This window comes from Schistocerca nitens, chromosome 4, assembly GCF_023898315.1.
Source record: "Schistocerca nitens isolate TAMUIC-IGC-003100 chromosome 4, iqSchNite1.1, whole genome shotgun sequence".
Taxonomy (NCBI): Eukaryota; Metazoa; Arthropoda; class Insecta; order Orthoptera; family Acrididae; genus Schistocerca; species Schistocerca nitens.
This window is the reverse complement of record NC_064617.1, coordinates 389235036-389259418: the sequence shown is the minus strand read 5'-3', so window position 1 is coordinate 389259418 and position 24383 is coordinate 389235036. Positions and strand designations below refer to the sequence as shown.

Genomic DNA, 24383 nt, shown 5'->3' with positions numbered 1-24383 from the left:
GTTAAGTGGCTTCACACTCTTACTTTTACCATTAAATGTCGTTTCTGTAATATACAACCAGCTAGAAATGTTTTGGACATCTAGGGACGCAGTCTAAATGACACTGTACATCTCAGAACAACAGAAATAAAAACTTTCACAATTCATATTTCTCTAAATACAGTACTAGACTGTAACAATACTGCATTGGTAATAAGCCACTTCCGTATAGTTGCCACTTTTCATGATTCTGGTAAAGTTGTGTAAAGTCAGCTGTGATCATATCATTGTTGGAAGCGAGACCACCAGCGGCGGACAAATATAACATCTAATAACAGTAATAATAATATCGGGAACTAAATTAACGACATACAAAATATTCAAGCAGGGATGTTGATAAACATGTGTTTACAACAAGATATTTTTATTTCATTCTTTTTATTTCAAAGATACGTGGACATAGGTGACGGACTACAAGCAGTTTATTGTCAGCCCTTTTTAATTTCTTCTTCACTCGTCTACTCGTTCCATGATTCAATTCCTCTCCAACAGTCATACACTCAGTGTACACTGATCGGCTAAAACTTTATGAGCACTGCCCACAGCGGCCTTGGATACCGCCTGCTGGTGCTGTGGACCCGTGAGGCGGAACCAAAGTATGTAAGCGGAGCAGACACGGACGGCGAATCACCCTAGCTAAGATATGGGCCGCAAACGGGGAAATCCATTTCGATAAGCGACTCTGACAAAGGGCATATTATTATTGCGCAGAGCTTGTGAACGAGTAACTCGAAAACGGCGAAGCTGGTCGGATGTTCACATCCTACTACGGAAAGAGGTAGAAGGACAGTGTAACTAACACTAGGCGCTAAACGATTGCACTCTTCACAGAACGTGGGGTTCAGAGGCTTATCTGCTTTTTAATGCAGGATAAATGATGACCTGTGGCATCTCTGCAGAAAGAGCACAATAATGGTGCATGTACAAGTGTTTCAGAGCCCACCGTTCATCGTACATTGTTGAACACGGAGTTCCGCAGCAGACCACCCATACGTATTCACATGTTGACACAACGACATCGTCAATTACGATTCCAGTGGTCACGGGACCAATGGGATTCGACCATCGATCAATAGAATCGTCTCGGCTCTTCGGGTAAATCACATTTTTGCCACGCTAGGTGAATGGTCGCCTACACAAACGCCGTCATCGAGGTGAACGGCGGCTCTAAACTTGCGGCGCCCCACGGAGTAGTATTACTCTATGGGAGACATTCTCCTGCGCTTGCATGGGACCTGAGGCAGGAAACGAAGACAGGCCGACAGCGGCAAACCATCTTCATCCCTTCATGCTTGATGTCTTCCCCGACGGCGATGTCACCTTTCTGCAGTATAACTGTCCGCGTCTCGGAGCCAGAATCGTGCAACAGTGGTTTTAGGAGCATTATAGTGAACTTCCGTTGATGCCTCGGTGACCAAATTCGCCTGATGTAAATCCTATGGAACCCATCTGGGTCGCTACCGGGTGCCATCACCGCGTCCGCAAATCAGCGGCCCATTATTTACCCGAGTTACATGACCTGTGCGTAGACCTCTAATGCAACATAGTTCCAAAAACCTACCAAAAACTGTCAGAGCCCTGATACGCAGAATCAGTTATTCATATTTCGTTCCAAAGAAGCTGTTAAGTAGGTCATCTGATGTTTTGGCTCATTATTGTATGTCTCCATCTTAACGGAACAAAATTTGTACATCTTACTCCGGCATTTCTAGCAGTCGTTATGAAAAAGAAACGTACGCGACAGTGGGGTAGTACTAAAAATGGATGTCAGTGCGTCGCTGTTCGTCAGTTAAAAGGTTTTTACTATAGTCCATCAGTCTTACATTGTAGCCAACACTGCTTAATAAAACAAAAAATTAAATTGGTGGACTCCATGGAGTTTGATTCATTCATACTACATGAAAAAATGATATCTGTTGCATTTACAGCTTTTGAAAGTTTCTTTGCAGATAAGAGCGAGACGGTCCAATGATGTATTCATTGCAGATGCACTAACATGGTCGAATTCTTGTGGGAATCAGAGAACCGCTGCGAATAGTTAGGACATTGGGCAGGGGAACTACGTCAGTAAAGTGTGGATAAATTGGAAATTTGATGCAGAAGACTTTGTATTGAGGGCAGCCACAGCTTGGATATGGAATTTTGAAGAGAAACCGCTTCAGTGTTATGTACTTTATTTATAAGCACGAACTGTGTCGCTACATTTTAGCTGCATCATCAGGTGTAATTCATTTTCTGACCAGAAAAGCGAATGGGATGACAGCGAAAAATTACTCACAGCTGAAGAGTTTTATCTTCAAAATAGAAATTTGAGTCGGTCACAGACCGTGGCCGTATGGCCGAGGATGTCAGTCAGGCAGCAGTAGCCGGCTGAGACTCCAGCAGCAACAGGAAGTAACCGATAATGTGACCTTTACGAGTTCATAATCAGGAGCGAATTTCATATCGTCATCTGTGTGCTTTAACAGCTTAGTGTCTTGAGTTTCTGCGTTTTAATTTAATACCTAATAGCCACAGTTCTCGCATTTTTGTTTGCGTCGGAAAGTAAACCGACTTTGTGACATATTATAAGTTCCTAATCAGGGGCGAATTATTTAGTTTCACCTGAGTGCTTCGGTAGTTAGGTTTTTGTATCTCTGAGTATTAATCTAATTTATTACACACAGTTCCTGCGTTTTCATCAGGGTCTACAGTAGAGTTGCAAAGTACGTGCCGACAGTCCCTTTATCTGCGTATTTTAGTTTTCTGCTGTCTTTAATATGGACAGGGACTGCGACTGTTGTGTGCGGATGCGAGCCGAGTTGGTGACACTTCGCTCTCAGTTCAGACTGTGATGGCCTCGGTTACACAGCTTGAGGCTGCAGTGAATGGTCACCACTGTTGTGGGCCAGCCGTAGGGATTCAACGTACGTCCAGCACGTCCGAGTCTTCCGATTGGTCCTCACCGGTGGCCAACCCAGTTACTGCTCCACTGAGGCTGACCCCTCACCTGTGGTCGAGTGGGAGGTCGCCCCGCGGCATAGCAGGCGGCGAAAGACTTCCAGGCCGCCGCACGTAACGCCTCCCCAGTTTGTCTGACAAACAGGTTCCAGGTGCCGCCTGTGGCTGACGCTGTCGCTGTGCCGGATGCTGTCGCCTGTCCTGTTTCAGAGGAAACCACTCAGCCTGCAAGATTCGGGCAATCACAGAGGGTGCGATTGCTGATAGTTGGGAGCTCCAATGTTAGGCTCGTTATGGGGCCCCTTAGGGACATGGCTGCCAAGAAGGAAAAGAAAACCAATGTGCACTCCGCGTGCATACCGGGTGGAGTCATTCCAGACGTGGAACGGAGGGTGCAGCCAACTGCAGGTGATTGCTCACGTCGGTACCAATGATGCGTTGGATCCGAAAATATTATCTCTGGTTTCGAGCGGCTAACAGAAGTAGTAAATGCTGACAGTCTTGCTTACACTCGGAGGGTTCTGCGACCGAGTAGGCTGCAGATTCCTCGACTTGCGCCAAAGGGTGGTTGGGTTTCGGGTAGCAGGGGCTGTGTAGCGTGGACTGGGCGGCTTTTTAGGTTACAGGGTCTCGGGAAAACACAAGAAGGGCTTCAGCCACAAAGGGTGCAGGCCGAACACAGGAAGAACGTAAATACAGGAATCATCGGCATAACAGTTGTAAATTGTCGTAGCTGTGTTGGGAAAGTACCAGAGCTACAAGCTCTAACAGATAACACTGATGCTCAAATCGTTACAAGCACTGAAAGCTGGCTAAAGCCGGACATAAGCTCATCCGAAATTTTTCTGAAGAACCTAATGGTGTTCCGAAGGCATAGGGTAAACACGACTGGCGGTGGCGTGTTTGTTGCTGTTAGAAGTAGTTTATCTTGTCGCGAAATTGAAGTAGATTGTTCCTGTGAGTTAGTATGGCCAGAGGTCATTGTTGGCAACCAGAATAAAGTAATAACTGGATCCTTTTACCGACCTCCCAATTCAGATGATACAGTTTCTGAAAGATTCAAAGAAAACTTGAGTTTGATTTCAAACATGTGCCCGACTCATACGATTACAGTTGGTGGTGACTTTAATTTACCATCGATATGTTGGCTAAAATACATGTTCAATTCCAGAACATTATCCGAAATTGTACTAAACGCACTCTCTGAAAATTATTTCGAGCAGTTAGTTCATGGGCCCACGCGAATAGTAAACCGTTGTGAAAACACGCTTGACATCTTAGCAACAAATAATCCTGAGTTAATAACGAGTATCAAAAAGGATATAGGGATTAGTGAACAGAGATTTATCGTAGCGAGATTGAGTATTATAACCCCCCAATTACTCCAAAAATTAAGGAAAAATATACCTATTCAAAAAAGCAGATACAAATTCATTTAACGCCTTCTTGAGAGACAATCTTCACTCCTTCCAAATTAATAATATAACTGTAGACCAGATGTGGCTTGAATTCAGACAAATGGTATCAGCAGAAATTGAGAGTTTTATACCAAATAAATTAACAAACGACTGAGTTGATCCTCCTTGGTACACAAAACGGGTCAGAACACTATTGTAGAAACAACGAAACAAAATCCCAAGTTTAAACAGACGCAAAATCCCCAAGATTGGTGATCTTTTACAGAAACTCGAAATTTAGCGCCGACTTCAATGCGAGATGCTTATAACAGTTTCCACAACGAAAATTTGTCTCGAAACCTGGCAGAAACTCCAAAGAGATTCTGGTCGTATGTGAAGTATGTTAGCGGCAAGAAACAGTCAATGCCATCTCTGCGCCATAGCAATGGAGATACTAACGAAGACAGTGCTGCCAAAGAAGAGTTACTAAACACAGCTTTCCGAAATGTCTTCACAAAAGAAGACGAAGTAAATATTCCAGAATTCGAATCGAGAACAGCTGCCAACATGAGTAACGTTGAAGTAAATATCTTCAGAGTAGTGAAGCAACTTAATTCACTTAATAAAAGCAAGTTTTCTGGTCCAGACTGTATACCAGATAGGTTCCTTTCAGAGTATGCTGATACATTACCTCGAAGAAAACGGTCCATTAACACACAGTCGACATGCGTTTAGAAAAAATCGTTCCTGTGAAACACAACTAGCTCTTTATTCGCAGCCGGCCGCGGTGGTCTCGCGGTTCTAGGCGCACAGTCCGGAACCGTGCGACTGCTGCGGTCGCAGGTTCGAATCCTGCCTCGGGCATGGATGTGTGTGATGTCCTTAGGTTAGTTAGGTTTAAGTAGTTCTAAGTTCTAGGGGACTGATGACCACAGCAGTTGAGTCCCATAGTGCTCAGAGCCATTTTTTTTTTCTTTATTCGCATGAAGTGTTGGGTGCTATTGACAAGGGATTTCAGGTCGATTCCACAGTTCTGGTTTTCCGGAAGGCTTTTGACACTGTACCACACAAGGGGCTTGTAGTGAAATTGCGTGCTTATGGAATATCGTCTCAGTTATGTGACTGGATTTGTGATTTCCTATCACAGAGGTCACAATTCATAGTAATTGGCGGAAAGTCATCGAGTATAACAGAAGTAATTTCTGGTGTCCCCCAAGGTTTTGTTGTAGGCCCTTTGCTGTACCTTATGTATATAAACTATTTAGGAGACAATCTGAGCAACCGTCTCAGGTTGCCTGCAGATGACGCTGTCGTTTATCGACTTATAAGGTCATCAGAAGACAAAAAGAAATTGCAAAACGATTTAGAAAAGATACCTGAATGGTTCGAAAATTGGCAGTTGACCATAAATAAGGAAAAGTGTGAGATCATTCTCATGAGTGCTAAAAGGAATTCGTTAAACTTCGGTTACACGATAAATCAGTTAAATGTAAAGACCGTAAATTCAACTAAATACCTAGGTATTAGAATTACGAACAACTTAAATCGGATGTGTGACTGCTGTGTACGGACGCAGGAGGAGCTGGCCACTGTTCGCGAACAGCTGAACGTGTTGATGGCCGCGGTCAGCCGTCTTCAGGCTGCTGCCTCGGAGTGTAGCGGCAGTGGGGAGGCTGGTGCGTCGCAAGGTACACCCCAGGTGTTACATGCTTCACCCACTGTCCCTGCTGTCGAGACATCTTCGCGGGTACCGGGCGCGGTTGGGCCACCCTCTCCCCAAGTGGAGTGGCGGGTTCAGCGGCGTTCGCGGCGCACGAGGCGAATGGTAAATGTGGAGGCTGGCCGTGTGGCATCGCCCGCTCTGCCTGTGAGTGCTCATGTGACTGCTCCTTCAGCAAGGTCCGAGCAGGCACACGGGGGGAGAGGTTTATTAGTTATTGGGAGCTCCAACGTTAGGCGGGTGATGGAGCCCCTTAGGGAAATAGCGAAAAGGTCGGGGAAGAAGGCCAGTGTTCACTCTGTCTGCTTGCCGGGGGGTCTCATCCGAGATGTGGAGGAGGCCCTACCGGCGTCGATAGAGAGCACTGGGTGCACCCGACTGCAAATTGTTGCTCATGTCGGCACCAATGACTCCTGCCGTCTGGGTTCAGAGGTCATCCTCAGTTCGTACAGGCGGTTGGCGGAATTGGTGAAGGCGGAAAGCCTCGCTCGCGGGGTGGAAACAGAGCTAACTATTTGTAGTATCGTTCCCAGAACCGATCGCGGTCCTCTGGTTTGGAGCCGAGTGGAAGGCTTAAACCAGAGGCTCAGACGATTCTGCGGAGATCTGGGGTGCAAATTTCTCCACCTCCGCTATCGGGTGGAGAAATGTAGGGTCCCCCTGAATAGGTCAGGCGTGCACTACACGCCGGAAGCGGCTACAATGGTAGCGGAGTACGTGTGGAGTGCACATGGGGGTTTTTTAGGTTAGAGAATTCCCTCCCTAGGCCCGACAAGACGCCTCCTGAGACGCGGCAATGTAGGAGTAGGCAAAATGCAAGAGGGAATAACAATATTAATGTGCTAATAGTAAACTGCAGGAGCGTCTATAGAAAGGTCCCAGAACTGCTCTCATTAACAAAAACGGTCACAACGCCCATACAGTACTAGGGACAGAAAGTTGGCTGAAACCAGACGTAAACAGTAATGAAATCCTAAACTCAGATTGGCATGTATACCGCAGAGACAGGCTGGACAGTGAAGGGGGAGGCGTGTTTATAGCGATAAGAAGTGCAATAGTATGGAAGGAAATTGACGGAGATCCGAAATGTGAAATGATTTGGGTGAAGGTCACGGTTAAAGCAGGCTCAGACATGGTAATTGGATGTCTTTATAGGCCCCCTGCCTCAGCAGCTGTTGTGGCTGAGCACCTGAAGGATAATTTGGAAAATATTTCGAGTAGATTTCCCCACCATGTTATAGCTCTGGGTGGAGATTTTAATTTGCCGGATATAGACTGGGAGAGACAAACGTTCATAACGGGTGGCAGGAACAAAGAATCCAGTGAAATTTTTTTAAGTGCTTTATCTGAAAACTACCTTGAGCAGTTAAACAGAGAACCGACTCGTGTCGATAACATATTAGACCTTCTGGTGACAAACATACCCGAACTATTTGAAACAGTTAACGCAGAACAGGGAATCAGTGATCATAAAGCGGTTACGGCATCGATTATTTCAGCCGTAAATAGAAATATTAAAAAAGGTAGGAAGATTTTTCTGTTTAGCAAAAGTGACAAAAGGCAGATTACAGAGTACCTGACGGCTCAACACAAAAGGTTTGTCTCAAGTACAGATAGTGTTGAGGATCAGTGGACAAAGTTCAAAACCATCGTACAATGTGCGTTAGATGAGTATGTGACAAGCAAGATCGTAAGAGATGGAAAAGAGCCACCGTGGTACAACAACCGAGTTAGAAAACTGCTGCGGAAGCAAAGGGAACTTCACAGCAAACATAAACATAGCCAAAGCCTTGCAGACAAACAAAAATTACGCGAAGTGAAATGTAGTGTGAGGAGGGCTATGCGAGAGGCGTTCAGTGAATTCGAAAGTAAAGTTCTATGTACTGACTTGGCAGAAAATCCTAAGAAATTCTGGTCTTATGTCAAAGCGGTAGGTGGATCAAAACAAAATGTCCAGAAACTCTGTGATCAAAATGGTACTGAAACAGAGGATGACAGACTAAAGTCCGAAATACTAAATGTCTTTTTCCAAAGCTGTTTCACAGAGGAAGACTGCACTGTAGTTCCTTCTCTAGATTGTCGCACAGATGACAAAATGGTAGTTATAGAAATAGACGACAGAGGGATAGAGAAACAATTAAAATCGCTCAAAAGAGGAAAGGCCGCTGGACCTGATGGGATACCAGTTCAATTTTACACAGAGTACGCGAAGGAACTTGCCCCCCTTCTTGCAGCGGTGTACCGTAGGTCTCTAGAAGAGCGTAGCGTTCCAAAGGATTGGAAAAGGGCACAGGTCATCCCAGTTTTCAAGAAGGGACGTCGAACAGATGTGCAGAACTATAGACCTATATCTCTAACGTCGATCAGTTGTAGAATTTTGGAACACGTATTATGTTCGAGTATAATGACTTTACTAGAGACTAGAAATCTACTCTGTAGGAATCAGCATGGGTTTCGAAAAAGACGGTCGTATGAAACCCAGCCCGCGCTATTCGTTCACGAGACTCAGAGGGCCATAGACACGGGTTCACAGGTAGATGCCGTGTTTCTTGACTTCCGCAAGGCGTTCGATACAGTTCCCCACAGTCGTTTAATGAACAAAGTAAGAGCATATGGACTATCAGACCAATTGTGTGATTGGATTGAGGAGTTCCTAGATAACAGAACGCAGCATGTCATTCTCAATGGAGAGAAGTCTTCCGAAGTAAGAGTGATTTCAGGTGTGCCACAGAGGAGTGTCATGGGACCGTTGCTATTCACAATATACATAAATGACCTGGTGGATGACATCGGAAGTTCACTGAGGCTTTTTGCAGATGATGCTGTGGTGTATCGAGAGGTTGTAACAATGGAAAATTGTACTGAAATGCAGGAGGATCTGCAGCGAATTGACGCATGGTACAGGGAATGGCAATTAAATCTCAATGTAGACAAGTGTAATGTGCTGCAAATACATAGAAAGAAAGATCCCTTATCATTTAGCTACAATGTAGCAGGTCAGCAACTGGAAGCAGTTAATTCCATAAATTATCTGGCAGTACGCATTAGGAGTGATTTAAAATGGAATGATCATATAAAGTTGATCGTCGGTAAAGCAGATGCCAGACTGAGATTCATTGGAAGAATCCTAAGGAAATGCAATCCGAAAACAAAGGAAGTAGGTTACAGTACGCTTGTTCGCCCACTGCTTGAATACTGCTCAGCGGTGTGGGATCCGTACCAGATAGGGTTGATAGAAGAGATAGCTAAGATCCAACGGAGAGCATCGCGCTTCGTCACAGGATCATTTAGTAATCGCGAAAGCGTTACTGAGATGATAGATAAACTCCAGTGGAAGACTCTGCAGGAGAGACGCTCAGTAGCTCGGTACGGGCTTTTGTTAAAGTTTTGAGAACATACCTTCACCGACGAGTCCGGCAGTATATTGCTCCCTCCTACGTATATCTCGCGAAGAGACCATGGGGATAAAATCAGAGAGATTAGAGCCCACACAGAAGCATACCGACAATCCTTCTTTCCACGAACAATACGAGACTGGAATAGAAGGGAGAACCGATAGAGGTACCCTCCGCCACACACCGTCAGGTGGCTTGCGGAGTATGGATGTAGATGTAGATGTAGATGTAGATGGAACACACAGAAAATGTTGTGGGGAAGACAAACCAAAGACTGCGTTTTATTGGCAAGACACTTAGAAAATGTAACAGACCTACTAAGGAGACTGCCTACACTACGCTTGTCCGTCCTCTTTTAGAACACTGCTGTGCGGTGTGGGATCCTTACCAGATAGGACTGACGGAGTACGTCGAAAAAGTTCGAAGAATGGCAGCACGTTGTGTATTATCGCGAAATATGGGAGAGTGTGTCACTGAAATGATACAGGAATTGGGGTGGACATCATTAAAAGAAAGGCGTTTTTCGTTGGGACCGAATATTCTCACGAAATTCCAATCACCAACTTTTTCCTCCAAATGCGACAATACGAGGGTTGGAAATTAAATAGTGGCAACTATTTATTCACAACCGATACAAAAGAGTTACATGTTTGCACCTGTTACTGTCCTTCAAAGTAGTCACCAGCGTTGTATAGAACCCGTTACTAGCGATGTGGAAGGCGTAGTATACCGTTAGCAGAGCCTGTTCTGTTGATGGTGCGAATGGAGCAGTCTACTGCCTGCCAAATCTCTGGAACAGTTCTGAAGCCAATGCCACGAAGTGGTTCCTTCATCTTCGGAATCAAATCAAAGTCACAGGGACTTAAGTCCGCGGAGTATGGTGGATGGTGCAGTACTTCCCAGGCCCATCGACCGAACAGAGCAGCTACAGCTTGCGCTGTATGCGCCAGCGCATTGTCGTGCAAAATGATAGGTGGGTTGCGCAGGAAGTGTCGCCACTTCTTTCGCAAAGCTGGTCGCAGGTGATGCTCCAAAAACGAACAGTAATGCAATTTAAGTCCTTGTGGCTTTGATTTGATTCCGAAGATGAAGCATTGGCTTCAGAACTGTACCAGAGATTCGACTGGCATTAGACCGCTCCATTCGAACCATCAACCGAACTGGCTCTGCTAACGGTATACTACTCCTTCCACATCGCTGGCAACGGGTTCTACACAACGCTGGTGACTACTTTGAAGGACAGTAACAGGTGCAAACATGGAACTCTGTTGTATCGGTTGTGAATAAACAATAAATAATAATAATAATAATAATAATAATAATAATAATAAAATATTAAGTTCCAACCCTCGTATTTTGTTGACACCGACCTACATAGGGTGGAAAGATCACCACGATAAAAAAAAAGGGAAATCAGAGCTCGCACGCTCCGCACACTATACGAGATTGGAATAATAGAGAATTGTGAAGGCGGTTCGATGAACCCTCTGCGAGGCACTTAATGTGATTTGCAAAGTATTCAAGTAGATGTAGAAGGCGACCGTTCGCGACAAACGGAAAATTTCGGATTTCAGTCCCTGTCCAGTACAAATTTTCAATAATTAGAAGCCATACTGACTATTAATCGAAAGATTTAAAAATATGAGAAGGTTTAAAATATTTGTGACAGCTAAATTATTTATTTAACGACGTGTTTCTAGGTGATACCTCATCATCAGGCTATTCTGGCATTAGAAAAACATTTAACATATGTTTGTATAGATATTAAATCTTGGAAGCTTTAATATCTGTATAAATATGAATTTATTTATTTAGCGTATGGCGCTACACACATGGTTTACACTTATTACATTATGAAATTATATGATAAAATACACTATAAAATACGTACGTGAAGGATACATATTCAGATAAAATATAATACATAAACACATTAAAAAGTAACATCACAGCAGATAATTTGCGTTACACAAGTCTTCAAATTCTGACGTCCAAATTGGGGATCCATTCGAGGCAGGGCGGTGTGGCGTTGAAGAAGTCAGCCCGACTACCCTGGTAGGCTCTTAATTCACAGTCCTGGGCGATGTGCTGTATTGTTTGATCAGGTGCCCCACAGTCACAGCTAGGGCTGGGAAGCTTTCCCCAATTGTGTAGATTGTGTGCACATAGTCCATGTCCTGTTCGGATTCTGTTTAGGCTTTTCCATAGCTGTCGTGGAAGTTCAAAGCCCTTAGGTTTCGCTGATGGACAGATAAGAAAAATCTTCAAATGTGTGTGAAATCTTATGGGACTTAACTGCTAAGGTTATTAGTCCCTAAGCTTACACACTACTTAACCTAAAGTATCCTAAGGACAAACACACACACCCATGCCCGAGGGAGGACTCGAACCTCCGCCGGGATCAGCCACACAGTCCAGTACTGCAGCTCCTTAGACCGCGCGGGATTAGCCGGACAGATAAGTTCACGGTTGTCAGGGGAGGCACTACCACTCCAGCTCTCGTGACATTTAGTATCCATGCTGAAGTTGGCAGCTGACAGTTGTTGGGCCAGTCTTAAAGGGGATTTCTGGAGCGGAGTCATATTCTTTCCAAAGTTGGGACATCTTCGTGGATAGGAAGTAGGGGGTTTTTCATTAATTTTGTGTTTTCCTTCATCAGAGCTTCCTGTCTTCGCAGGGAGGGTGGAGCTATATGACTAAGTGTTGGAAGCCAATATAGTGGGGTAGTCTTTATGCATCCAGTTATGGTTCTCATAGCAGCGTCAAGCTGGGTGTCCACCTTGTTTACATGCTTGCCGGTTAACCACGCTGGTGCACAGCACTCGGCTGCAGAGTACACTAAGGCGACTGTAGAGGTTCGCAGTGTGTCTGTATTAAATGTTTTTGTAAAGCCAGTATAGCCTGATGATGAGGCATCACCTCGGAACATGTCGCTAGGTAAATAATTCAACTGTCAAGAATTTTTGTGACTGGTAGCGGTATTTGGAGAGCTTTTCGTACAAATTTTCGGCTTTCCCCACTATACTATTTCAATGCCCAGTAGCATCTAATGGCTTTATTTGCTTCGGATGACGAGTGAAACTAACACCCGGCAGGTGCGGAGCTTCTCGCAGCTGCGCAACGAGTTCGCGGATGTGGACACGTTCTACCTGGGCTGCGGCGGGCGCGAGGTGGGCGGCTCTCCGCGGCGGTCGCGGTCGCGCGCCAACACGCACGGCGGCGGCGGCGCCAACCAGCTGATGGTGCAGCAGGAGGCGGCGCGGCGCGCGCGCAGCAAGAGCCGGCAGGGCCGCGTGCCGCTGGCGCTGCCCGCCGTGGAGCGCGACGGTAAGGACCGGGAGCGAGACCGCTCCGCCCCCGGACACGCGCAGGGGCGCTGGGGCGCGCCGCCGCCCGCGCTGCTCGACCACGAGCCGCTGCTGCCGCCCCCGCAGCAGCCGCCGCCGCCCCCGCCACGCTGGCGCGCCAACGGCGCCCACGACGACGACAGGGACGCTCCCGTCCAAGGTACCCCAGCCTGAGGCCGCGACCCACGCCACTGCCCTGTAGTCGGCTGCGCTGGTGGACAACTACTGTACCCCTCGTTCATACACCGGGTGATCAAAAAGGCAGTATAAATTTGAAAACTGAGTAAATGACGGAATAATGTAGATAGTGAGGTACAAATTGACACACATGCTTGGAATGACATGCGGTTTTATTAGAACCAAAAAAATACAAAAGTTCAAAAAATGTCCGACAGATGGCGCTTCATCTGATCAGAATAGCAATAATTAGCATAACAAAGTAAGACAAAGCAAAGATGATGTTCTTTACAGGAAATGCTCAATATGTCCACCATCATTCTTCAACAATAGCTGTAGTCGAGGAATAATGTTGTGAACAGCACTGTAAAGCATGTCCGGAGTTATCGTGAGGCATTGGCGTCGGATGTTGTCTTTCAGCACCCCTAGAGATGTCGGTCGATCACGATACACTTGCGACTTCAGGTAACCCCAAAGCCAATAATCGCACGGACTGAGGTCTCGGGACCTGGGAGGCCAAGCGTGACGAAAGTGGCGGCTGAGCACACGATCATCACCAAATGGCGCGCGCAAAAGATCTTTCACGCGTCTAGCAATCTGATTTTTTTTTGTTCTAATAAAACACCATGTCATTCCAAGCATGTGTGTCACTTTTTACCTCTCTATCTACATTATTCCGTGGTTTATTAAGTTTTCAAATTTATACTGACTTTTTGATCACCCGGTATTTACACCTCTACATTACTACTCCTTTCCGAAAGCATGAGGCGAGAAGGATCGTCGGATCCTCTCTCCATAAGCTCGAATTTCTCTAACGCGAGGTATTTGTTTGAGGAAGTATCTTGTACTGGAGGTCAGCTCTCGAGATTTTGAGACTAAGCCTATTGCATTTCACATCTTTCTTACACTGAAGTAGCTGGGATAGCGACATGCACACAAACAGATGGCAGTAATAGCGCGTGCACAAGAGGGCAGTGCATTCGCGGAGCTGTCATTTGTACTCAGATGATTCATGTGAAATATTTCTCCGACGTGATTGCGGCCGCATGCCGGGAATTAACGGTCTTTGAAGGGGAAATAGAAGTTGGAGCTAGATTCATGGCACATTCCATTTCCTAAATCGTTACGGAATTCAATGTTCCGAGATCCACAATGTTCAAATGTGTGTGAAATGTTATGGGACTTAACTGCTAAGGTCATCAGTCCCTAAGCTTACACACTACTTGTTGTTGTTGTGGTCTTCACTCCTGAGACTGGTTTGATGCAGCTCTCCATGCTACTCGATCCTCCGCAAGCTTCTTCATCTCCCAGTACCAACTGCAACCTACATCCTTTTGAATGTGCTTAGTGTATTCATCTCTTGGTCTCCCTCTACGATTTTTACCCTCCACGGTGCCCTCCAATACTAAATTGGTGATCCCTTGATGCTTCAGAACACGTCCTACCAACCGATCCCTTCTTCTAGTCAAGTTGTGCCACAAACTCCTCTTTTCCCCAATTCTATTCAATATCTCCTCATTAGTTATGTGATCTACCCATCTAATCTTCAGTATTCTTCTGTAGCACCACATTTCGAAGGCTTCTAATCTCTTCTTGTCTAAACTATTTATCGTCCATGTTTCACTTCCATACATGGCTACACTCCATACAAATACTTTCAGAAACGACTTCCTGACACTTAAATCAATACTCGATATTAACAAATTTCTCTTCTTCAGAAACGCTTTCCTTGCCATTGCCAGTCTACATTTATATCCTCTCTACTTCGACCATCATCATTTATTTTGCTCCCCAAATAGCAAAACTCCTTTACTACTTTAAGTGTCTCATTTCCTAATCTAATTCCCTCAGCATCACACGACTTAATTCGACTACATTCCATTGTCCTCGTTTTGCATTTGTTGATGTTCATCTTATATCCTCCTTTCAAGGCACTATCCATTACGTTCAACTGCTCCTCCAAGTCCTTTGCTGTCTCTGACAGAATTACAATGTCATCGGCGGACCTCAAAGTTTTTATTACTTCTCTATGGATTTCAATACCTACTCCGAAATTTTCTTTTGTTTCCTTCACTGCTTGCTCAATATAAAGATTGAATTACATCGGGGAGAGGCTACAAACCTGTCTCACTCCTTTCCGAACCACTGCTTCCCTCTCATGCCCCTCGACTCTTATAACTGCCGTCTGGTTTCTGTACAAATTGTAAATAGCCTTTCGCTCCCTGTATTTTACCCCTGCCACCTTCAGAATATGAAAGAGAGTATTCGAGTCAACATTGTCAAACGCTTTCTTTAAGTCTACAAATGCTAGAAACGTAGGTTTGCCTTTCCTTAATCTAGCTTCTAAGATAAGTAGTAGGGTCAGTATTGCCTCACGTATTCCAATATTTCTACGGAATCCAAACTGATCTTCTCCGAGGTCGGCTTCTACTAGTTTTTCTATTCGTCTGTAAAGAATTCGCGTTAGTATTTTGCAGCTGTGGCTTATTAAACTGATAGTTCGGTAATTTTCACATCTGTCCGCATCTGCTTTCTTTGGGATTGAAATTATTACATTCTTCTTGAAGTCTGAGGGTATTTCGCTTGCCTCATACATCTTGCTCACCAGATGGTAGAGTTTTGTCAGGACTGGCTCTCCCAATCCTGTCAGTAGTTCTAATGGAATGTTGTCTACTCCCGGGGCCTTGTTTCGGCTCAGATCTTTCAGTGCTCTGTCAAACTCTTCACGCAGTATCATATCTCCCATTTCATCTTCACTACTTAACCTAAATTATCCTAAGGACATACACACACACCCATGCCCGGAGGAGGACTCGAACCTTCGCCGGGATCAGCCGCACAGTCCATGACTGCAGCGCCACAGACCGCTCGGCTAATCCCGCGCGGCGATCCATAATGTCAAGAGTGTGGCGAGAATACCAAATTTCATCCATTACCTCTCAGACAACGACCTAGATCCGAATTCAGTTTGCGAGAGCTGATGGTATGGTTCGAGTGTGACGCAGGCACCACGAAGCCATGGACCCAAGTTGTCAACATGGGCCGTGCGGGATTAGCCGAGCGGTCTTGAGCGCTGCAGTCATGGACAGTGCGGCTGGTCCCGGCGGAGGTTCGAGTCCTCCCTCGGGCATGGGTGTGTGTGTTTGTCCTTACGATAATTTAGGTTAAGTAATGTGTAAGCCTAGGGACTGATGACCTTAGCAGTTAAGTCCCATAAGATTTCACACACTTTTGAACATTTTTTTGTCAACAAGGCACTGTGCAAGCTGGTGGTAGCTCTATAATGGTGTTAGTTGCGATTGCATGGAACGTACTTGATCCTCTGGTACAACTGAACCGATCACTGCCTGGAAATGGTTATTTTCGGCTACCTGGAGACAATTTGCATGGATTTCACGTTCCGAAATCACGATCTCACGTCACTGGGTTACAGTTGTTCGCAATTTGTTCTCAGAACATTGGGGCCAATTCTAGGGAATGATTTAGCCATCAACATCGCCCTACATGAATCCTATCGGTTATTTGTCACTGGCAACACTTAGTAGACGGCTGTAGAATCAGCAAGGCTCATTATTTCTGCAGGAGACTTCCAACGACTTGTTGAGTCCACGCCATTTTGAGCTGCTGAATTATGTCGAGCAAAAGGGGTCCGACATGATATTACGAGGTATCCCACGACTTTCGTCACCTCAGCGTTTAGTGCCTCCACTACGTCATTAGCTTATTTGTGCGTATGTTTGGGACATATTTTCGACTAGCGACTTTTTTTCAGGACGTGCCAAGTATAAGCAACTGGTGCCGCGATTGTTTAAATCACTTCTGTGTCCGACGTACGGAACATGCGTCACTTTTAGCATTCCTGAATTCAGTATCCATTAATTACAACATCTTAATTGGTCTGCATTAGGTGCTGATTGTAACAGTAGGGTAGTTTATGTTCGAATGGAAGAAACAGACCTTATGGCATTCTCTGTTAATGTTGCTATCACTTAGCGTGCGGCGTCTGATTCACCGGACTTGTTACATTGAAGAGCTAAAAACACTGGTACACCTGTCTAATATCGTTTAGGGTCACCGCGAGCACCCTGAAGTGCCGCAACACACCGTGGCACGGACTCGGTTAATGTCTGATGTAGTGCTGGAGGGAACTGACACCATGAAACCTGCAGGGCTGTTCATAAATCCGTAAGAGTACAAGGGGGAGGACATCTCTTCTGAACAGCACGTTGCAAGGCATCCGTCATACGCTCAATAATGTTGATGTCTGCGGAGTCTGGTGGCTAGCGGAAGTGTTTAATCTCAGAAGAGTGTTCCTGGAGCCACTCTGTAGCAGTTATGGACCTGTGTGGTGTCACATTGTCCTACTGGAATTGTCAGAGTCTGTCGGAATGCTCATTGGACACGAATGAATGCAGGTGATCAGACAGGATGCTTACGTAGGTGTCACCTGTCAAAGTCGTATCTAGACGTATCAGGGGTTCCATATTACTTCAACTGCACACGCCCCACAACATTAAAGAGCCTCCACCAGCTTGAACAGTCCCCTGCTGACATGCAGGTTCCACGGATTCGTTAGGTTGTCTTCATACCAGTACACGTCCGTCCGCTCGATACAGTTTGAAACTAGACTTGTCCGACCAGGCAACATGTTTCCAGTCGGTATTAACGGGCCCAGGCGAGGCGTAAATCTTTGTGTCGTGCAGTCATCAAGAGTACACGAGTAGGCCTTCGGCTCCGAAAGCCCATATCGATGATGTTTCGTTGAGTGGTTCGCACGCTGACAGTTGCTGATGGCCCAGCAATTTGCGAAAGGATTGCACTCTGTCACATGGAACGATTCTCTTAAGTCATCATTGGTCCCGTTCTTCCAGGATCTTTTCCCTGCCGCAGCGATGTCTAAGATTTGATGTTTTACCGTATTCCTGAAATTCACAGTACACTCGTGAAATGGTCGTACGGGAAAACCAACACTTCATCGCTCTAATTCGTAAATTCTATGTCCTATCGCTCGTGCGCCGACTATAACACCACTTTCAAACTCACTTAAATCTTGATAACCTGCCATTGTAGCAGCAGTAACCGATCTAACAGCTACACCAGACACTTATTTTATATAGGCGTTGCCGACCGCAGCGCCGTATTCTGCCTGTTTACATACCACTGTATTTTAATACGCATGCCTATATCAGTTTCTCTGACGCTTCAGTGTATTTCCCGCATATAAAAAGAATGCTTGAATTCAGGTGATAGGCGGGTCCGCTACAATGCGAAATATACAACACGTTTTACAGAACTCTATTCTGCCTCTCATCGTTGCTAACGGCAGTACCGACGGAGAACTAAGCCATGACTCTATTGTTTTCACCTCAGAGGTGGGCCATTGCTTGACTAAGGGCAAGTTCAGTACCGTTACTGTTACTCTGAATTTAGGTCCGTTCAGCTTTGTGAACGTTCGTGGGTGTTCAGGTTACAATGCGCTCCACCTCCTGTTACTGAAATGCTCCCATTAATATTGGTTTTATATCGCTGGTGACAACTTTTATTAAAATTCTGCCTTTCCTTGAGTCAGTGGTGCTTATTTTTCTAAGAACTGTCTTCACCCTCTTTCGGCGGCTGCCGCAACTGAATCGTTATGTCCTGCGGAGATCGGCTCCACCCAACAACTTGTCTCAACTCGTCCATCTGTCGATACATTGTCATGCCTGCCTGATAATTCGGTTGCCATGAAAGAGGTTTAGCCCTTTGGAAAACTCTTAAATAAAGCAATCGGAGAAATGTGCGTGGGTTCTGATAGAAACTTCACAATGTCTCACTATGAAGTAGTTGAAAAATGTAAAGATTGCACTGAATTACTTCTGACTTCCAGAACAACGGATCTCGTACATATTTAAATTAAATCTTTTTGGGTGCTCAATATGACAGAAATAAAGGCATAGCACACGTTAGAATGACGTAAAACACCTCTTTTTGCTACTATCAACGTTTCTTAACAGAGCTGTTAAGGTAAATACGTGGGAGCTACAAATTATTTGGCAACCCCATCAGTACTGCCAATTTGTTATACCCCATCTCTATTGAGTGGTCAAGCCAGTTCTTGAAACACTCAAGTCATGAAAACAGATATCACACTATTGTCACCAGTACTCTGGCATCCTGTCATTGTAGATAGTGAGGAAAGTAAAGTATTTCATTCACACGATGCCTGGCAGATGCAATACCAGTACGAAAAACTGGCTTCATCCAACTTCCAGTTGTACTTCCAAAATCGAGTCGATATCCTAGAGCACCCGAAATATCTGTACGTTCTCATTAGTTCTCTTATTTTCAATTTATTTCTCTCCTCAAGTCGCATAATTATCAATGCTTGCTACAGATAAGACAAATAGTATGGAACCAAATCAGTGGTCAGCCACAAGAAAGTGTCACCTAATCAAAATAACTATTATACAGGGTGATTCAAAAAGAATACCACAACTTTAAAAATGTGTATTTAATGAAAGAAACATAATACTGTATAACCTTCTGTTATACATCATTACAAAGAGTATTTAAAAAGGTTTTTTTTTCACTCAAAAACAAGTTCAGAGATGTTCAATATGGCCCCCTCCAGACACTCGAGCAATATCAACCCGATACTCCAACTCGTTCCACACTCTCTGTAGCATATCAGGCGTAACAGTTTGGATAGCTGCTGTTATTTCTCGTTTCAAATCATCAATGGTGGCTGGGAGAGGTGGCCGAAACACCATATCCTTAACATACCCCCATAAGAAAAAATCGCAGGGGGTAAGATCAGGGCTTCTTGGAGGCCAGTGTTGAAGTGCTCTGTCACGGGCTGCCTGGCGGCCGATCCATCGCCTCGGGTAGTTGACGTTCAGGTAGTTACGGACAGATAAGTGCCAATGTGGTGGCGCTCCATCCTGCTGAAATATAAATTGTTGTGCTTCTTGTTCGAGCTGAGGGAACAGCCAATTCTCTAACATCTCCAGATACTGTAGTCCAGTTACAGTAGCACCTTCGAAGAAAAAGGGACCAAAAACTTTATTGGCTGAAATGGCACAGAAAACGTTCACCTTAGGCGAGCCACGTTCATACTGAGTTGTTTCCCGCGGATTCTCAGTGCCCCATATACAGACATTGTGACGGTTGACTTTCCCGTTAGTGTGGAAAGTTGCTTCATCACTAAACACAATCTTTGAAACGAAAGATTCATCTGTTTCCATTTGAGCAAGGATAAAATCACAGAAATCGATTCTTTTAATCTTATCAGCTGCAGACAGTGCTTGAACCAATTTCAGACGATAAGGTTTCATAACTAACCTTTTTCGTAGTACTCTCCATACAGTTGATTGTGGAGTTTGCAGCTCTCTGCTAGCTCTGCGAGTCGATTTTCCTGGGCTGCGAACAAATGCTTGCTGGATGCGTGCTACATTTTCATCACTTGTTCTCGGCCGTCCAGAACTTTTCCCTTTGCACAAACACCCATTCTCTGTAAACTGTTTATACCAACGTTTAATACACCACCTATCAGGAGGTTTAACACCATACTTCGTTCGAAATGCACGCTGAACAACTGTCGTCGATTCACTTCTGCCGTACTCAATAACATAAAAAGCTTTCTGATGAGCGGTCGCCATCTTAGCATCAACTGACGCTGACGCCTAGTCAACAGCGCCTCAAGCGAACAAATGTACAACTAAATGAAACTTTATAGCTCCCTTAATTCGCCGACAGATAGTGCTTAGCTCTGCCTTTTGTCGTTGCAGAGTTTTAAATTCCTAAAGTTGTGGTATTCTTTTTGAATCACCCTGTATTATCCCATCATATCTCGGCTAAATACCTGTGTGGTGTGGAGATTGGGAATTGTTGCTTAATGCAGAAAAAAGTAAAATTGTACACTTCATGATATTCAGAAATGTATTAGTCTTTGACTACATGATTAATAGGTAGCAACTGGAATCTACCATACCACATAAAAACCTGTAATAATACTAAGTGGGGACTGAATATGGGATAATCATGACCCGTCCATGAGGGCAGCAAACAGAAGTCTTTAATTGATTGGTGGGGTAGTGCAAACTTCACTTTTTGCAGGAGAAATCACTTACAAAATGCTTGCACAGCGTATGCTGGAATATTTCTGCAATGTGTGGAATGCATAAGAGATTGGTTCAACAATAAACCTAGAGCATACATACAAAAGAGCAACGTTAATCATTAGAGGCCCGTTTGACTAGCAAGGGAATGTAAGAGATATATAGAAATTCTAACTGACTCATACTCTAAGAAAGAAACTTAATATCTTCAGAAAATTTGCTTAGAAAACTGTGGAGCAACATGGTGCAGTGATATTGTGTGGCCTGCCACATACACCTCTCATGCTGATCGTAAAGATTAAATCAGCCTAACATCAGCTTGCACAGAAACTATAAGGAATCATTCTTCGCGCACTTTCTCCATAGTCGAAGCGAGAAGAAAACGTTAATTCGTAGAAAGATCGTATCTTTTACCTGGGGCATAATAGCAATTCGAAAACTACACATGTAAATGCGGAATCCGTCAAGTGTTGTCAGCTAGCGTGTTGGATTCATTAGGCTTCTATTAGAGTCAGTGCTAATAGTTCGGTTTTAGAACATACAAAAACCGCAAAATATCTTTGGGTTAAGTTTTAGGGAACAAGATACCACTGTTTGTGAGCAGAACGCATCCTGCTACTTTGAATATTGCTCATTAGTGGGATAATGATAGTGGGAATAATGGAAAAGGAATTGATTGTACGTCATGTGTGCACCGGACAAACAAACATCAGCTCCAGAAATTAGTGACACCGAGTAACCCGTTGTATTGAAGTAACAGTCTGTCAATATTTGTCGTGGCTGCAAATCTCGTGTTTTGTGTGTTATTTCAGCGAGCCATGAACTCTTTTTCTACTGTTCCCACATTAGGCGAGATAGGGCTCCGAGACCCCTTCTGCGTAATAATGTTCCCTGATTTGATCCACTACTCTCATCGTCTTCTCATTAACGTCTTCAGCAATTTGATGGATGAAGGCATATCGGTTGGCTGAATAACAGTAAGGAGAAAACTTTTAGCCTGTTGAAAAACGCAAACTAGTGGCGTTTTATGATTCCATGAATTTTTCGTTACATTTCTGATACAGTTCTCTCATGTGAACACGCTGTTTGCTGATGGATTTTGCACAAATTTTCATGATTTTTTTGCAAGGATGTACTACAAACTCCTCCCTTACAGAAAGGGTTTATCAATAGAACATGACATTGGAACATTAACAATGTAGTACGTGTCATCTGGTATGAAAGAGAGTAGATATCAATTACGTATTAAGTCGAAACTGGCAGTGATATCATTCGTGTGACCTGCGTCTCAAATATATAGACTTAATAAGAATTGTGTTTAACCTGTACCTTATTTGTCGTCGAGAGTGCTCTCTAAAGTTGAAGTTTTCGTTCTTGATCAGGATGACGAGAGTGAATTTAAGAAATAACCGTTGTTCTTCCCACCGACTATGGAAAAGTCAATGAAATTGGAACGCTTTTTCAACACCATTCCGATAAGCAGTTTTGCGGAATATCGCTTTTATCCTACCCTCTAATCCTAATTTTTCAAACAGGCCATTCCAATACCAACAGTTAGTTGTCCACCAGCGCAGCAGTACGCCATATGACAGCGAGTCGCTATCAAACCGCACCCCACATACGACATGTAGAGTTTCTTCCGGCAGTCTGGTACAACAGGTGCCGCATGGCAGCGTGCTACAGCTCGCCAGGGCATGACTAACTATTCGGAAAGACGTATTTCTCTGGAATTTACCGACCGAAGTTATATCATTCACACCAAAGGTGTCAGCACTCCTCGGGACCACCTTCCTGTAAAGCTACAAATAATACTACTGGAATTGAGACTTTCAGTGCGACTTGGTAAATATTGCCGATATGTATTCTAAAGTATGTATATGTTTAAGAAAATTATTTGCAAGACCAACGTTTGTATAGTATGAGACTTCACACTGCAATGATGCTCCCGAAACTCATAAAATTCATATATTACATTGTACTTTTGTGTCCTGTCCTCTTCCCCCCCCCCTCCCCCCTTCCTCCTCACCGGTCTGCTCCCTACCAAGTATCATGAAACACAGATCCATACCAAGTCTCATGAAACACAGATCCATACCAAGTCTCATGAAACACATACACGGATTTGATCTGCTTAAAATTCAGTTCATGTATATTTAATCATAGTAACGAACTAAGTTTACGAAAATAAATACGACTTGCTGTGATTTGAGAGATATTTTAATGAACTCAAAAATGTTTCGCAAGAGAAGCTGCAGTCCTGTAGATAAAACACTGCGTTATTATGCAAATCTAATACACTGAAACGAATCGATTAAATAACGAATTGATTAACAATTATTGTCATGAATGCGCCCCACAATAAATATCTGTGAGCTACTATGTTGGACAAAAACACTGATCCGAAACTATAACGTTACAGTTGTGCTAAATATGTGGCTTACCTGCACAAAAAAAATAAAAATAAAAAAATCTTAAACTGTTTTTTAAAGACCCAAAATCGTGGTACAGCATGTCGAACGCTAATAAATTTATAAAACATGTTACTCAAAGGAAACTGATTACTCCTCTCTTTCAGTCATTGAATAATTGACGCAAACTAAACTTAAGAGATATGATTAGCTCTGTGATTTTTTTTCCATAAAATGCTAACACTGTGGGAATCGAGTTTGCGAGTCGTGCTGACTACCTTTGATCTTCCTCTCCCAAATAAGAACAGTTTCAGTTTATGCACGCGTTTATTCATAGTGTTATGTTCTTCCATGACACCTTAGCCAAAGCCTAGCGTAGAACGATGAATGGTTAAAAATATGCTCAGTTCAGTTTCCAGGCATGTTTAGAGTGGCTACAGTGTAAATACGATATAGAAAACTTAGAGGAATTTTTGTCCGATTGAATTGAAAGAGCATGTAAAGTGCCTCAAATACGTTAGAAGATACATAGCCGAACTGTAGTTCCATTTAAGAATGGTAGATGCTTTAAATCGAACAAACTTTTCTTAGCTGCAGACTTCGCTTAGATGCGATGGTGCTGCACAGCCGAAGATCCAAGGGCCTTGGTAGAAGAAGTGCAGAACACACTTCAAGCATGGATTTACTTCTTCGCTTAACAGTAGACTGTAGATCGCGCAACGGTGACGCTGATCAGCCCTTAAGGTGGGGCACTTCACAAAATGGTGGCAGTGACAACTCGCCGTCCGTTATACTTCATGAGGCGCAGAGAAGACGGCGAGGGCGGCTGCGGCGGCTGTGGTGACGTCAGCAGGTAACCTGTCA

The 24383-nt window shown here is 44.2% G+C and overlaps 1 protein-coding gene across 1 annotated transcript in view; it reads left to right on the top strand.

Moving 5' to 3' along the window:
- The window catches only part of LOC126251551 (echinoderm microtubule-associated protein-like CG42247), a 569483-nt gene that overhangs the window by 339476 nt on the left and 205624 nt on the right, over window positions 1-24383 (top strand). The window contains 1 exon segment of the mRNA XM_049952063.1: window positions 12587-12805. Coding sequence (XP_049808020.1) covers window positions 12587-12805 — 219 coding nt within the window.